Genomic DNA, 15,006 nt, shown 5'->3' with positions numbered 1-15,006 from the left:
CTCAGCTTGGGCAGCCTTGGCTCAGGGTTTGGTTCTTGTAATGTGGGAAGAATGAAAGTCATGTGCTGGTGCTGCAGATGGGGGTGGTGAGCCTGCCATTATCTTTTAGACAAGGGTGTATATAGGTCTTTTTGAGCTAATGTGTAACATCTAGCATGTTGTGCTACAGAACATGGGTTTCTTACTTATTTCAGTTAGGAGGATATTAGCTTGTTTTAACACTGGAAACCAGGCATTGCCACAAAGTATATTTATGTTGACCTCTCTCTGAAGAACATCAGTTCCTATTTATTGTATGGGAACTCTCGCCCACTCACTTGCATCACAAGAGAAGTGGTGTTCTATAAGTTACCAGAGCCCCACAGCAAAATCATTATAGGGTACCCATAACATTAGTTTTAAGACATTTTAATGCATATATATATTAAAATTGTCTATCTGTCAGTGTCCCAGTGGGCCCCCTATACCGTCTGGGCACTCCAGGAGTCACGGGGTTTGCTCCCTCTAAAGTTATGTCCCTGGGAGACAGGATGTTGTAGAGAATACCAAGTAGAATCTGGCTCTGCATCTGAAGTCCTTCTGTTTTAGATATTTCTGGTTGAGAAATCCATGTGCAGAATTATGTGTTCTGAAAAAAAAGGCATTCTTTGTTAAGGATTCAAATGTCAGGAATTAAAATGGCAGTGAGTCTGGTGGTTGGGTGGTAAGTGATGTTGAATCTAAGTTGAGGGCCAGGAAAGGCTGTTTGCTAAAGAACAGTATTAAAGATGGCAGTATCAAGACCTGGAACATTCAGCCAGAAAGCAAGATTTTGCTGTCATGTTGCAGTATGAACAGCAGGTTCTTGGCCAAGAGATATTGTAATAATACGCTAGAGACTCAGCCATTTAAAATTAATTGTCATGTAATACATAAACCTTAGTCTTTTTAACTGTGAATGACAATTGCCCATCCTTTAAAATGATTGTATACCTTTTTTGAAATAGGTTTTGCAGTATCATTATTTCTCTAGATATGATCAACATTTTATACCTCCCAACTGTCCCAATTTTCATGGGACAGTCCCGATTTTAACAGCTCAGTCCGCAGTCCCAGATTCTTTCTAAAAAGTCCCTCATTTCTCTTTGATCTCCTGCACTGAACCTACACTGAAAGCTAAAAAAGATACAATGTTTCTCAAACTTAATAAATGAAGTAGCTTTTGGCAGAGAGCCCAGAAAACTACACCTGCACTACACCTACAGGTCTCACAGCTTAAAGGACAATTTCACCTTTTTCAGCAAAACTGTAATAACACATAAAACAAGGCCCCAAAACCCCCAGAAATGTGTTCAAACTTTAAATAACCTGCCAAATTTTGTAAAATGGGAGTGGAATTTAGGGGGCGTGGCTGCAAAATGGGCGTGGTAAAAAAATTTGTCACGCTATGCGCTGCGTTTCTTTTTGTCCCTCTTTTGCAGTTTTCAAATGTTGGGAGGTATGACATTTTGTGTGGGATTTGGTAAATCTGCACAGAAACACCTTTTATATATTTTATTTCTATTTAACTATATGTGTGTCATGCTGCTTTCTCTGCCAAATAAAATACTGTATTATCCACAGACTCCTGTTACACAGGGGCCAAATTATCATGAAAAGTCTGTACTTTTCATGATAATTTGGCCACTGTTTAAAGGAACAGTAACATCTACTTGATTTACTTGAAGTAAATCTAGTCGCAATATCTTGTTCTATGTGGTTCACATAAATGTGTTTTTGTTCATTCTTTTCTAAATTTATAAGTTCGTAGGTTCCCAATATTATCCTCTCAAGTTACTTGTGGGCTATCACATGCACCAATATCAAATAACTGCCTGATTCTCTACACCAGGCGGCCCATGTGGCTGAGTAAATAACTAATGGTCTGGAATTTATAATATAAAGATGTGCACATAAACATTCTGACATGCCCATAGCATTGAGACTATTATTTTTCTTGTTGTTATTGTTTTCCAGTTATAGTTCTTTCACCCACTGCCCCTAGGAGAATAAGATGCTTAGTAGGAAAAAATGCAACTTGATTTGGATTAGATTCCATGTACTCTCATGAGCTGAAAATTGCATGTTTTCAAAAATATAATATCTATAATATCTTTTTCTTTGCAGGACCTGCCTCCCTACCTTTGCCAACTGGACGTCACCTTTGAGAAAGGTAATAGACTTGTGTTATTTGGTTGCAGGGGCCAGTAATTCTCTGCTCAGCTGTTAAGATACTTATTCCTTATTGGACTCTATTTAATACATCCTTTAATTAAAAGCCAACCTATATTTTTGATGTTGAAATATAAGAGGATCCTTTTAAAAGTATTTTGATACCATTCAGTTGCTGTCAAAGAACAACTTCCAAGAAAACAAAGAGGCCTGGCTGCCAGCTGTAGGTGGTAGTAGTAACAACAGAGAAAATGGTACAGGTATGGGATCTCTTATTCGGAAACCAACTATCCAGAAAGTTCTGAATTATGGGAAGACCATCTTCAATAATTCTAATTTTTAAAATACTTTTTTCTCTGTAATAATAAAACAGTAGTTTGTACTTGATCCCAGCTAAGGTATAACTAATCCTTATTTGAGGCAAAATAATTCTATTGGGTTTATTTACTTTTTAGCAGACTTAGTCATATTTATTATAGTGTGTAAGCCAACATCGCTGGTGATGGTGATCAGATCTTTCCTTTTGTTTTCTAACTTATAGGTGACCATTAATTTTAATTGCTAATTGGTTGCTATGGGCAACATCACTGGTGATATTTGGCTTACACACTATAATAAATATGCCCCTTAAGGTATGGAGATCCAGATTATTATCTGGAAAACCCCAGGTCACAAGCATTCTGAATAACAGGTTCCATACCTGTAGTCACAAACAATAAGCTTTGTTTTGCATTTTATTGTTAATCTGCTAAAAATCCAATTTACTGGTTTATAACAGATTTAAAAATCCTATTTTCAGTCACACTGTTACTGTTTTTTGCATTTACACAGTTTTTTGGGAATGTTTGTTTTTAAATTAAATGCACTTTATTATGCACACAACAGCAAAAAATGTGATGGCAGCTGCTGAGACTGTAAAGGATCCAAGAGAGGTTTTATATGGTTAAACATATGTACAGGGCTGCTGTATGAGTGGCAAGTGTACAGCGGGTCTATAAACAAGTTCTATATGCAGACCAGCCTCAGACTGAAAATCATATTAACAGAATAAAATATAGTGAGCAGAAAAGATGGACAGATAAACTCCTCTGGCAGATGTATTTATTAGGTTCAGTGCTGCATTAATATATCTTTTTTACTGTAACTCATTACTAACTTATTGCCATGTCATGGTGCTGATCACTACATTTAGTTGATATGATGGATTGAGAAAAAGGATGGACATTTAGATTTCTTGACTCATAAGGCTCCAAGCATTATATCACATAATCTTGTCTTTTTTTCCTTCCAATAAATCTTACATACCCCAAAGTACTGTTGGGTTCTCTGCAGTAGCGATCCCACTCTTGCCCTAGTCCGGGTGCAGGAAAGCTAATAAGCAGTTTTCAGTTTAGTTTTCCTGCTATAACACTCCTGGGGCAGTTTCTGTGCATGGGCACAAATTGTTTAATTTAACTGAGCTTAAGGTGGCCATACACACGCCAATAAAAGCAGCTTAGTCTCTCCAGAAAGAGTCGGCGACTTATTGGCCCGTGTTTGGGGCCCAGTAACAGGCCTGCCCAAACAATATCAGGCTGAAAATTAGCCAGATATTAGTGTGGCAGGTTTAAAAATTATGGATCAGATTATGTATAAGCCCCCCTGAATTATCCGATTGTTGGCCATAGGGCCAGCGATCATATTTGCCTGATTTGGCTTAGCTTGTTGGTGGCCAAATCAGGGCTACGTCCAATCAATTGGCGACCTTGCAAAACACATGAATCTGGCTTTGTATGGCCACCTTTAGGCAATGTGCTCCGAGACTATACTTTTACATGCCGAGCGGTTGGCAGATGTGAAGGGTCACGTGTGGTTTTTAATATAATGAAGTTGTAATGTAAACATTTCCCCCTCCAACTGGTATTGCACTATTTGAGATGCACAAGGTGATGTCATGGAAGCAGCTGTTAATTTACATGTAAATCAGCCCATGATTGACATTGTACTTGTAAGGGGTTAAATATCAGCCTAATAATAACTACTGGAAATCTTTTTCCTAGATTGCTGCTGTAGGGGTGGAGAGGACAAAAGCATACCTCTGCTGAAAGATGTGTTTGAAGCCTTTCCAGACACACCAATCAACATAGACATCAAAGTCAATAACAACATTCTCGTTAAAAAGGTACTCCGTATTTGTCATTGTAGCAACCGAGCAATCATTTCCTTTGGGTTGGTGAAGTTGTACCACTGCAACCAGCTGTATGTGCTGTGTCTCAGTTTCTGCAAATCCCTTTGTATATCTGTTCCATGTGAATGCATTCCTTCCTTTATTATTGCCTGGGAAACATGGTGGCTTGGGGTTTAGCTTGGTGTTCAATGACTGGGGGGTGCCAAATGTTAGACTCCCACCAGTGATTGTAATCACTCACTTGCTACCCCGGCCGGTGCATCTGCACCAGTACATCTGTGTGATCGATCCCTTTGTGCTTCTTTGTGCCAGATGCGCATGTGCAGTAGAGTAAAAGGCTGTACCCAGGCCGGTGCAGTTTTCTGCCAACTGGGGCACTGGCCCAGGGTATAACATAAGTGATTGCAGATGGAATTATCTGAGGTGTGCTCTTTGTAGCCCCAGGTGCACGCTGTACCTTCTGCCTGGGTAATATAATACGATAGAACGAAAAAGCAACACTCTGCTTTGAAAAGTGATGAATTTATTTAAGTGCCAAAGGCTGATGCAGTCTTCTGCCAACATGGGCACCAGCCCGGGGTATCACGTAAGTTATTGCAATCACTGGGGGTAGCTTAACATTTTGCACCCCAGAGTGATTGTACCTTTCCTTCTCCTTTACGTTTGTTACTTTCAGTGAGGAGAATTTGCTTACTAAATCTGGTGCAGCTTAGTGAACATTTCTCTTCCCACAGGGCCACAGATTTGTTCCCTTGCTGAGCTGAACAGCAGAGACTTTTGGAACAGATATTCTTTCTTTCAAGAAATGCTCTGCTTTATATATAACTGTTTTTCCAGTTTTTTTTTCCAGAATATTTTTTCTTAAATGTAATCCTCACTTTCATGTTTGTTCAGGCGTCTTACCACTGCTGAGTGCGAGGGAGGGAATACAGACTGTGGGTACTTGTGTTAGGCATAAAGTACATTCTCTCTGTTCTCTGTTAGCTAGGAAACGAGTACAAAGTGCAGCGCAGGCCCCATATTGTGCTTTATTGTAAGGCAACCTTTCAGAGAAAGCTGTGGGAGGAAATCTTAGTAACATGTGTTGTTGCATCCCCCTAGGTCTCTGATCTGGTGAGGGAATATAAAAGAGAACATCTGACTGTATGGGGCAATGCAGACTATGACATTGTGCAGAAGTGCCATAGAGAGGTGAGTACATTTAAACCCTTATACTGGCTGCTTAGCAGCAGAGATATACTGGGAAACTCTATACCAAATAAATTAGGTTAGTGATACTGAGACTTTGGGACTGATATCAGCTTAAAGGAAAAGTAACACTAAAAAGTCAAAAAACTATTCTACCCTGTCCCAATAAGTTCCCTATCCTGCAAACCATTTAGTATTTTGAATGCTTTATTACTTTCCGTAATTGGATCTCAATACCTTAAGTTCTACTAAAAATGCAATTAAAACGTTAATTAAACCCTTAGAGGATTGTTTTGCATCCAATAAAGGATTAATTATATCTTAGTTGGAATCAATTGACTGGGTTTTGTTTATTTCTACAGGGGAAGCATCCACTATGCGACGATCGATTGATCGAGCCTAGCCTGACTCCTTCCTATACAGAAGGGGAAAAAAAAGACCAAAGTCCATCAAGTTCACCCCCTCCAAAAGTACCCCATGTAGGTATATATATATAGCTGTGCTACTCTGCATTTCATTAAGCATCAGCAGACAGGGTCAGCAGGCCCGGATTTGTGGCGAGGCCACAAAGGCCCGGGCCTAGGGCGGCATAAACATAGGGGCGGCATGCCGCCCCGCCGCACGCAAATTTTTAAAATTTTGCTCCCATACGGAGCAATGGGGACCTCTCCCCACTGCTCCGTATGGGAGTTTTAACTTTGGCGCATGCGCATGCGCGTTAGCGCGGCGGCAGGGAAGGAGGAGGTGGTTTGCGCATGCGCGCTCGCACGGCGGGTGGGGGCGCCGAATTGGGGCGGCCTCGGGGCGCGTCGTTTAGAAATCCGGCGCTGAGGGTCAGTATTTAGTGGTGCATGTCAGCAAGGGGGAAGAAAGGCCTCTGCAGAGGCCACTGTTATGTAAATTGCTTTTGTTTCCCTTTGAGCATTCCCAAGAATATGCATTTTGTGTAAGAAAAGCTGTCCTGAAGCTTGTCCATTACTGGCTCTCCTGCTGGACAAAAATGTTACTGTATGCAAGCTAAACACATATACATATCTGCCCCATTGCTATTAGCCAGTCAGTCCCAGAGGGCCAGCCAACACAGAACTGCTGTCAAGATAATTATTTGCATTTGCACTTTCAGATCAGATTAAAAAAAAGGACCATATTTTCAGTATGTAGACCATGGAACAGCATCAGAAATAACCTGCAGATTTGTGTTTGAGATCTTGTATGGGGTAACGCTGGAACAAACACTCTGGCTCTTTTATACGCGTGCCAGCTAGGTTCATTAAACTGCTCAGAGCAAAATTTTCAGTGGATTATTTTAGGGATAAAGCCCCAAGGCATAGAGTCACTTACATTTATTTCTAGAAGTGCATTTCTAGAACTATCTAAAACATTGTTTTATTTCTAGAACTGTGACATCCCTCTGCTCTTCTGCTTTCAACGGGTCCTGCTCCTGGTCGGTTTATTTTACACTGGTCTTTTGCCCTTTGTTCCTCTTCGAGAACAATTCCTGGAGATTCCAATGCCTTCTATCATCATGAAGTAAGTAAGACCCACAGGAAGATATGGGTTGGAAGTTTGCAGAACAAAGTCCATCCCTGCACCCTAAACCTTCTTATGCTGATGCCTAATGGGCCAATATTGCAAGTCAGTAATTTGCATCCAAATTAGCCCTTATCAGTAAGAGTATTGAGACAAATATATATCTGCCTGGACCTCACTGATTCGGTCGTTCAGCCCAGTGACCAGATCCTGCCATTCATACCCAGCTGAAACGATAAACTAGGCATATATTTTCTGAACATGCCAGCTTGTAAAGCAACTTTGTGCAATAGAAATAAATTCTTCCACTCTTTTATACTGAATGTTTAAATCAAGTGTATAATTATCTGCAGGGTGTCCATAAACATTTAGTGGCTGCCATTATAGTGGCTTCTGCTAATCGGGGATACTTATAGGGTTGGAGAGCATTGTATTTGAGTTTGTGGCCATGAAGCTTTTCAGCTAATAATGGCACATCTTATAAAGCATGTTATTGAACCAACCCAAGCAGGGTACAATGCATATGTTTTCATGATTTATGACATATTTATGATTTGTATTTAACACAAGAGCTTTAAAATTATGGCACATTTCCTGCCATTAGACCTCTATGGCAACACAATGCCAGAAAGCATCCCTTGGGATTACTTTCAGGGATGATTTTAAATGCTTTATTTAGAAGGCAGTTATTTTTGGACAGCCATTATGATATTCATAGTTCATCCATCTGAACCAACTAAAGCATGCAGGCATTATTTTTAACCAAATCATTTGCCTTTGGAGTTTCTATGTTGAACGTTTCCCATGTGTTAATTTGAAAATCTTCTTTCCCTTCAGGCTTAAGGATCCCTCCAAAATGAGCCGGAGTCACAAGTTTGTGGTGTGGCTTGCAGATGCGTAAGTAGCATGGATTCTTCGTGGTCTTCTTATTACCTTCCCCTGATATCCCAGCGCAGTGCTGTCTAACTTTTCACTGTAGTGGGCTGGTTATTCACTATGCCAAATGTTTGTGGGCCAGATTATAATACAATAAAGACTCCAGTAGGGTAGGGTATATATTAAAGTCGTATGGAAGGCCACATTTAACCCATAGGCCACCAGCTTTACCCTAATGATGTCCCTAATTAATTAATTCTCCATTCTAAGTAAAAGCACCAGGAAAAGCCTTGCTGTGCCACACTTGGAGTAGCACAAACAAAACATGGTGACAAAGAGCTTACTTTGGGCCAGGACCTTTTTGTCTGCCCTAGATGCAGGGCGATTTTAGTAAATAGGCAAAAGGGGCATTTGCTCATAGTTGACCAGGACACAAAGCCCCTATCAGTCTTTAGTGTGGTATAACTTTTCCCCAGAGATTGTACATCCCTCATTTTAATCAAGCAAAAGAGCTCCAGGGCAAAAATATTTTATTTCTATTGGAATATATGTTTCTTATACAAATAAGCTGCTGTTCTTACAGTTTTTTTGGTGCCCCTGTATTGTCATAAACAGGGAATCCAATGATTCCTATAATTAAGTGTTGCTGAAGGCATCCTGTTAGGATGTTAAACAAAGCTCCCTTGTTATCACTGAGAAATTCAGTGCTGGCGTGCGCTTCCAATTGTTGCTGTGACTGATTTATTAGCACATTAATTATTCATTGTAACGGTTTATATGAACCGCTTATTATATAGTAACATCAGCTTTACAGCAGGGGAATGACTGGTTATTGGGCCCCGCAGCAACAACACTGGGCCCCTATGCTAGCGCAAATTAGGTAAAGAAAGTTATGTAACTTACATATAGACTCCGCTTAGGGAAAATTCCAATGACCCCTAATAAACTGATTCTTAATTAGTGCATTAATCAAATTTGTTATTGTGTGCTTGTGTTATGGGGGAGGCATATAAGTAACTTTTATGGGGTCCCAAAGTTTCTGATGGTGGCCCTGCATGTGATAGCCCGAACAATGCTGTAAGAGATCATCCCACACATTCTATACTATAGTCCCCTAGACTAGAACCTTGGTGACATCCCACCAATGATTACACTGGATTCAGTGGGGGGCATGGGGTACTCCAGTGACAGATTTTTGTGTGTCACAAGATGGGGGGACTTGAGGGAGGTTGGGTGGGCTTTAGGTGGATCATTGTTGGGGTTTTGAGAGGTCAGGGGGTCCCGGCATTTTAATAAATGGCACAGGGGCATTTTGGAGGCGTTTTACTACTTAACCATGTTAATTTTACTTTTTAAGTATTTATATTTTTTCTTGTGTTGTAGTTTAACCACTGCCAGAGCTTGGTGTGCATCTCAAAGAACAAGATATAATATATATACGTTTTCTTTTTCAGATTAATAATGAGAAAGGCTCTGTTTGATCACCTAAAAGCACGAGGGATTCAGGTAGAGTATGTTTGTTTGCACACTAAACTTAGATGGAGAATAAATCAGACACTATACAACAGGAACCATTAGTCATTTTCATGGTACAGGTTCGGACCCCTTATCCGGAAACCCATTATCCAGAAAGTTCCGAATTACAGAAAGGCCATCTCCCATAGACTCCATTATAAGCAAATTATTCAAATTTTTAAAAATGATTTCCTTTTTCTCTGTAATAATAAAACAGTACCTTGTAGTAAACAAATAGAGACAAACCTGTTAAACACATCACAGCATCACAGAGGGAAATATTTGAAAATATTTGAAGTATATTCTAAATATTTTTGTTTGGCTTCCACTTGAAGGAGTATATTTGACTGGTCTCTTATAATCCATATGGCTTTTGCCTTCCCAGATATAGTTATACACTGCAAGCAAGCAAGGCAGAGAGTTCTAGTACACTCACGTGATAAAAGTTTTGAAATAAGTGATTACCGGATATGTGTTTTTGCCAAAACCATAAAATGGCATACAGTGCAATAGCTTCTCTACATTTAAATGGATTGTAAACCTTAAAATTAACCTTTTCAGCATCTATCTGGTTGCTCGGGTCTAAATTACCCAAGCAACCAGGCAGTGGTTTGAATTAGACACTGGAATCTCAATAGGAAAGGGCCTGACTATAAACATATGTAATAAAAAGTAACAATAACTAAATTTTTTGGGCAGGCAAGGCAGCTGGAAGGCAATTCAAAAACGATAAATATATTAAAATAAGTTCCAGTTGAAAATAATTGCTAAGAACTAACTATTCTGTAACATACTAAAAGTTAATTTAAAGAAACAGTAACACCAAAAAAAAATAAATGTTTTAAAGTAATTCAAATTCAATATACGGTTGACCTGCACTGCTAAAAGTTGTGTGTTTTCTTTAGAAACACTCCTATAGTTTATATAAACAAAGCTGCTGTGTAGCCATGGGGGCAGCCATTCAAGCTGGAGAAAAGGCACAGGTTACATAGCAGATAACAGATCTGCTATGTAACCTGTGCCTTTTTCCCTTTTCAATTTTCTACACCGCAACCTTGTTTATATAAACTATAGTAGTGTTTCTGAAGCAAACACACCAGTTTTACCAGTGCAGGGCAACAGTACATTATATATTAATTACTTTGAGACACTTTTTTTGGTGTTACTACCCCTTTAAAAATGGTAGCACCAAATTTTGGAGTTTAGGAAACAGCCCAAACAATTAAATATTTAAATGAATCCATTGGTATTGAGAATGTTTTTAGGCTTTGTTAAATTCTGTAAATATCTATTATAAAAATCTGTTAATTACATTAAATGTATATTCGTTAATACCAGTGTTTTTTTCTGTGCAGGTGTACATATGGGTGTTAAACAATGACGAGGAATACAAAAGAGCGTTTGATTTGGGTGCTACCGGCATAATGACAGACTATCCCACCAGGCTGAAGGAGTTTTTGGAAAAGCATTCCCATTTCCATTCCCATTAGGTAGCTACTTCTCAGTTACATCACAGCCTCCAGGAATGAGCAGCGCCAATCATCCGTCTATACTGTACATCTTCATACCTCACACTTGGCAATGTAGTAATGTAGAGAATACTTAGGTACCTATACATATGTATGTAACAAGATCTTGTATAGTTTACATTTGTAAATAGGTAATGAGAATATGGACTAAACCACAGTACTGTATATTTAAGGACTGAGAGAAACTGATATATAAATACAGTCTAATGGGAACTTTATGCAGTATTTAATTGCCCCTACTTTTATTTTTGTTTTACTTTCTGCTTCAATTGTGAAATTCTCCCTTCACTTTAATGTATATGATCAGATTCTGTAATGGGTAGAAATGGGGAGTTGAATGAGCTCCTGTCTTTTACACTGCTGCTGACTAGTAAAACTGGTACATTACGACCCTCTCTCTCAGCTGAGTCCTTGAGGAGGAAGGGTTTGAGCCTGCGGAACTGTGACTCTAAACATAACATATATAAGAAGGAATGAGGTATTTCCTCAGTACAACAGTGAGGAGGCAAATGTAAGATCATTGTGGTATAACAAAGATTAGGCAATATGGATCATGTACTATTACCCATAGGAGACAGAAATTGTACGGGGCTCTCACCAACACTGGGCTCTTATGGTCCAGGCTCCCAGGATATCCACCCCTGATACTAGGTGGAGAAATCTATTTGCACCCTTTCCTTGTATAAACTATGCTGGGAATTTGGTTGAACTGCCCCAGGGCCAGTTGGGAAACCTCCTTTGGAACAGACCTGGGACTGAGACCTGAGCACTAGGGGGAGTTAATTTATATTTGGTTACTAGGGTAATTGATTGCCATTCTAAACTTTTATTATTATACTTATTACTTATCCTTAATCTCACCTCCTCTACTCATTCTCAGTCTGACATTCAAAACTAGTTACTGCTTAATAGGATCAGTGATCCCAGCTGTAAGATGGCTGTAAAACCTAACTTGAAAGTAACAAAACAAACAAAAAAAATTAAATTAAAATAGAATAATCAATAATACTACTGACCACAGCATAATAATATTGTATTTATTTTAACATGAAAATCCCCTTAAATAATGATCTTACTTTTGAGCTGTGTAGTTATATGAAACTATTTCAGGCCAGTAATACTGAGAAAGTGAAAGTAAAGGGCATTTGTGATTTTATGTCTATACAATGTACAGTATGACATGAATAGTCAGTGTAAACATGAAGAGAAATCCCAGGAGACATTTTGGATACAGGTATAGGATGTATTATCCGGAATGCTTGAGGGATTTCTGAATAAGGGCTCTTTCGATAACCCAACAGGATTGTGTTGCCCCCAAAATCATGCAGCTTAGTTACTGTTAAGTACAAGATACTGTTTTATTATTACAGAGTAAAAGGAAATCCTTTAAAAGTTTTAAATATTTGCTTTTAGGGAAATGGCCTTCCAGTAATTCAAAGCTTTCTGAATATGAGATTTGCACATAAGAGATCCCATACTTCTCTATGGCTACAGAACAGTGAGAGGCCCCTTGGATCCTAGTCAGATCTTTAGATTGTGTGTGATTTCCTTAATCAGCTTTTTATAGTGGTTTTTTTTTTTTTTTTATAACCAAGTCTCTAAATGTCTCTTCCACTGGCTGTTAATTATGGGCACTTGCAGGCCTGTGTTTATAAACAATAACGGGTGCCCGTAGGCCGGCATCGCTCCTTGCCCTCCCCTATTCGTGGGAATGTGTGCACGCGCAAGTTCTTCCTTGTCAGGTCCGTAGCACTGGAGATTTATAGAACTATCCAGTCTCCTGCACCTCCCAAGTGTTTTCAGAACCGAATTAGATGTGAGTGGGTGGCATGCTGCCCCTGAATTCCTGCCACCCTAGGCCCAGGCCTTTGTGGCTCCCACATATCCAGGCCTGGGCACTTGCACCATTTTCTTTCCCACAAATCTAGTCATAAACCCATAGGTTTTACCTGTATGTGAAAAAAAGGCATTATTATGGCTATGGCTGTCTTTACTGTAGTTGGGGGTGCTGCTTTCTGATACCATTTTGCCCTGCTATGCGTGCGCCTATCACTCTCAGTAAGTACAACTGCTGCTTTAAGGGGTTCCCAGAGTGTGCAAGCCCAGGGTAGGTGCCCCTGATATTGGGGCTCTAAACAGAAAAAGAACAGGGTGGATGGGGGGGATGCTTAAGGGCAACATATCTATGCAAAATGTGAATATTCATGGCAAATAGCATTTATATATCTTATTTATACATCTTAAGATGTTTAGTTTGACACATTGTTTTTATCAGTTTCACTAATATAATCCTAATTAAATATATGTACAACTATATGAGTGTATGAAAGCCTGAAATAATGGCATATTTGTATATTGAGACTATAGTCAAACTGTTTTCATTCTGCTATTTCATGGACTTTAATAATCACAAGAGCATTTATAGGCTAGAGATGTTCAGCATCATTTACATGTCCATAGGCAGGATCCTTTGAAAGCACAGAGACTCCATTGGATGAGCTGGGGTCCAGCGAAAAATGGGGGGCTGCATGTGGGCCCCAACCTTTATAGGTTCTTATCTGCACTGGAAGTTTGTTCTAGGCTTTCACAGCCATTTTACTAAAGTACTGAGAATTACTGAGCTGCTAACCTTTGTTAGGCCATAGGCTCTTGCCTCAGTCCTGCTAGTTATAAAAACTGTTTATGTGGGAGCTATCATGCATGCGAATGAAGGTGCTTACGGGCATTTATTGATTTGCACAGAACGCAAATATTTTCTAATTTTCCAAACAAGGCTTTAATGTTTAATGAATAAAACTTGTGATTTTGTTTTGTTTTTCTTTTTTAAATCTGCGAACAAGTGTGGGATAATCCCTTGGTTTTGCATCCTTAGGGCATTTTAAAGAATCTAGAATGAAACTGAAATTGCTTAATATTGCTGATTTCAGAAAAAAATGAAAATAAATAAAAGTTTTTTGGTTTTTTTTTAAAAAGATATTGCTAAATTCTTTTACTGTCATTCTTGTCAACAACCGTCAGTTACTTGTTGAACACTTTATCCTTCTCTGTATAAATATCATTTTCATTTTCGAGGGGATAATAACTGAAAAACTAAATAACTTTTGTAGCTATAACTGATGTACTTTATAACATAAAGTGGCAGATTTATCAAATTTGAGACTAAAGCTCACCACAGAAAAACTCACCCACTTCCTATTCATTCCTATAAGTGTATTTCTCAGTGGGTAAAATTTGATTAATACGCTTCTAAAAATCCCACAGGAATGAACTGAAAGTGGGTGAGTTTTTCTGTGGTAAACTCTTATTTTACATTTTGATACATTTGCCTATAGTGTGTACACGCATACATAATATTTATTTTATATTCTTGTTATTCGTACCAACATAACCAGAAGGAGGGTATTCAGATATCATACAAATAAGTGTGTCTGAGTTAGGGAGCAGTTAGGGGGACTCTGTGCCTTTCCTGTTCCAAAGCATAGTTTAGAGACCTTCAGCAGTGCCGGGCCCAGCCGACGGGGTGCCCTAGCAACCTGATATTAGCATTCTGCACTACAAGCTGGTGTTAGTAGTCACTAACCAAACACTGGGGTTTTAGGGTATTTTCAGCTGAAAAAGCATCATGTTCCTCCAACACTGTCTTGCCCAAGGCCAACTGCACCAATGGTACCTAAGGTTGCCACCTTATCACCTTAATACTGGATACATGTAAAAAGCCACATACTGCATGGCTAATTAGTGGCTCATTCACATGCTTGCTGCAGACTACACTGCTTTGTATAGCATTGTATCGCTTTTAAATTTTGAATCAAAAATGGAAAATGATAACCACCAGCAACTCCATTTTAACTACAAGTTCTAACTATTACATCGTGGGGAGGGCAAGAGAGAGCCATAATGTGCAATTTTAGCACCATTGCCAATTTTTCCCACAATGCATCCTTTTCCAAAAATGCATGTCATTTTGGGCACAATGCAGGCTTTGAATTAGATGCTACTACCCTGCTTCTG

The 15,006-nt window shown here is 39.1% G+C and overlaps 1 protein-coding gene across 2 annotated transcripts in view; it reads left to right on the top strand.

Moving 5' to 3' along the window:
• gdpd1 (glycerophosphodiester phosphodiesterase domain containing 1) overlaps positions 1–13,969 on the top strand; it is a 51,060-nt gene extending 37,091 nt beyond the window's left edge. Inside the window, exons 4-10 of one of the 2 annotated variants that reach the window (XM_018091286.2) lie at positions 2,146–2,191; positions 4,230–4,351; positions 5,459–5,548; positions 6,942–7,075; positions 7,913–7,972; positions 9,406–9,457; positions 10,822–13,969. In XM_018091286.2, coding sequence (XP_017946775.1) covers positions 2,146–2,191; positions 4,230–4,351; positions 5,459–5,548; positions 6,942–7,075; positions 7,913–7,972; positions 9,406–9,457; positions 10,822–10,956 — 639 coding nt within the window. In that variant the 3' untranslated portion in view covers positions 10,957–13,969. The remainder of the gene's footprint in view (positions 1–2,145; positions 2,192–4,229; positions 4,352–5,458; positions 5,549–6,941; positions 7,076–7,912; positions 7,973–9,405; positions 9,458–10,821) is intronic. The other variant, NM_001017323.2, reaches the window with a different exon arrangement.
• The last annotated feature ends 1,037 nt before the right edge of the window (positions 13,970–15,006 follow it).

The sequence above is a fragment of the Xenopus tropicalis genome, chromosome 2 (genome assembly GCF_000004195.4).
Source record: "Xenopus tropicalis strain Nigerian chromosome 2, UCB_Xtro_10.0, whole genome shotgun sequence".
NCBI lineage: Eukaryota > Metazoa > Chordata > Amphibia > Anura > Pipidae > Xenopus > Xenopus tropicalis.
The sequence above is the reverse complement of the archived record's forward strand: the minus strand, read 5'-3'. Positions and strand labels throughout refer to the sequence as shown.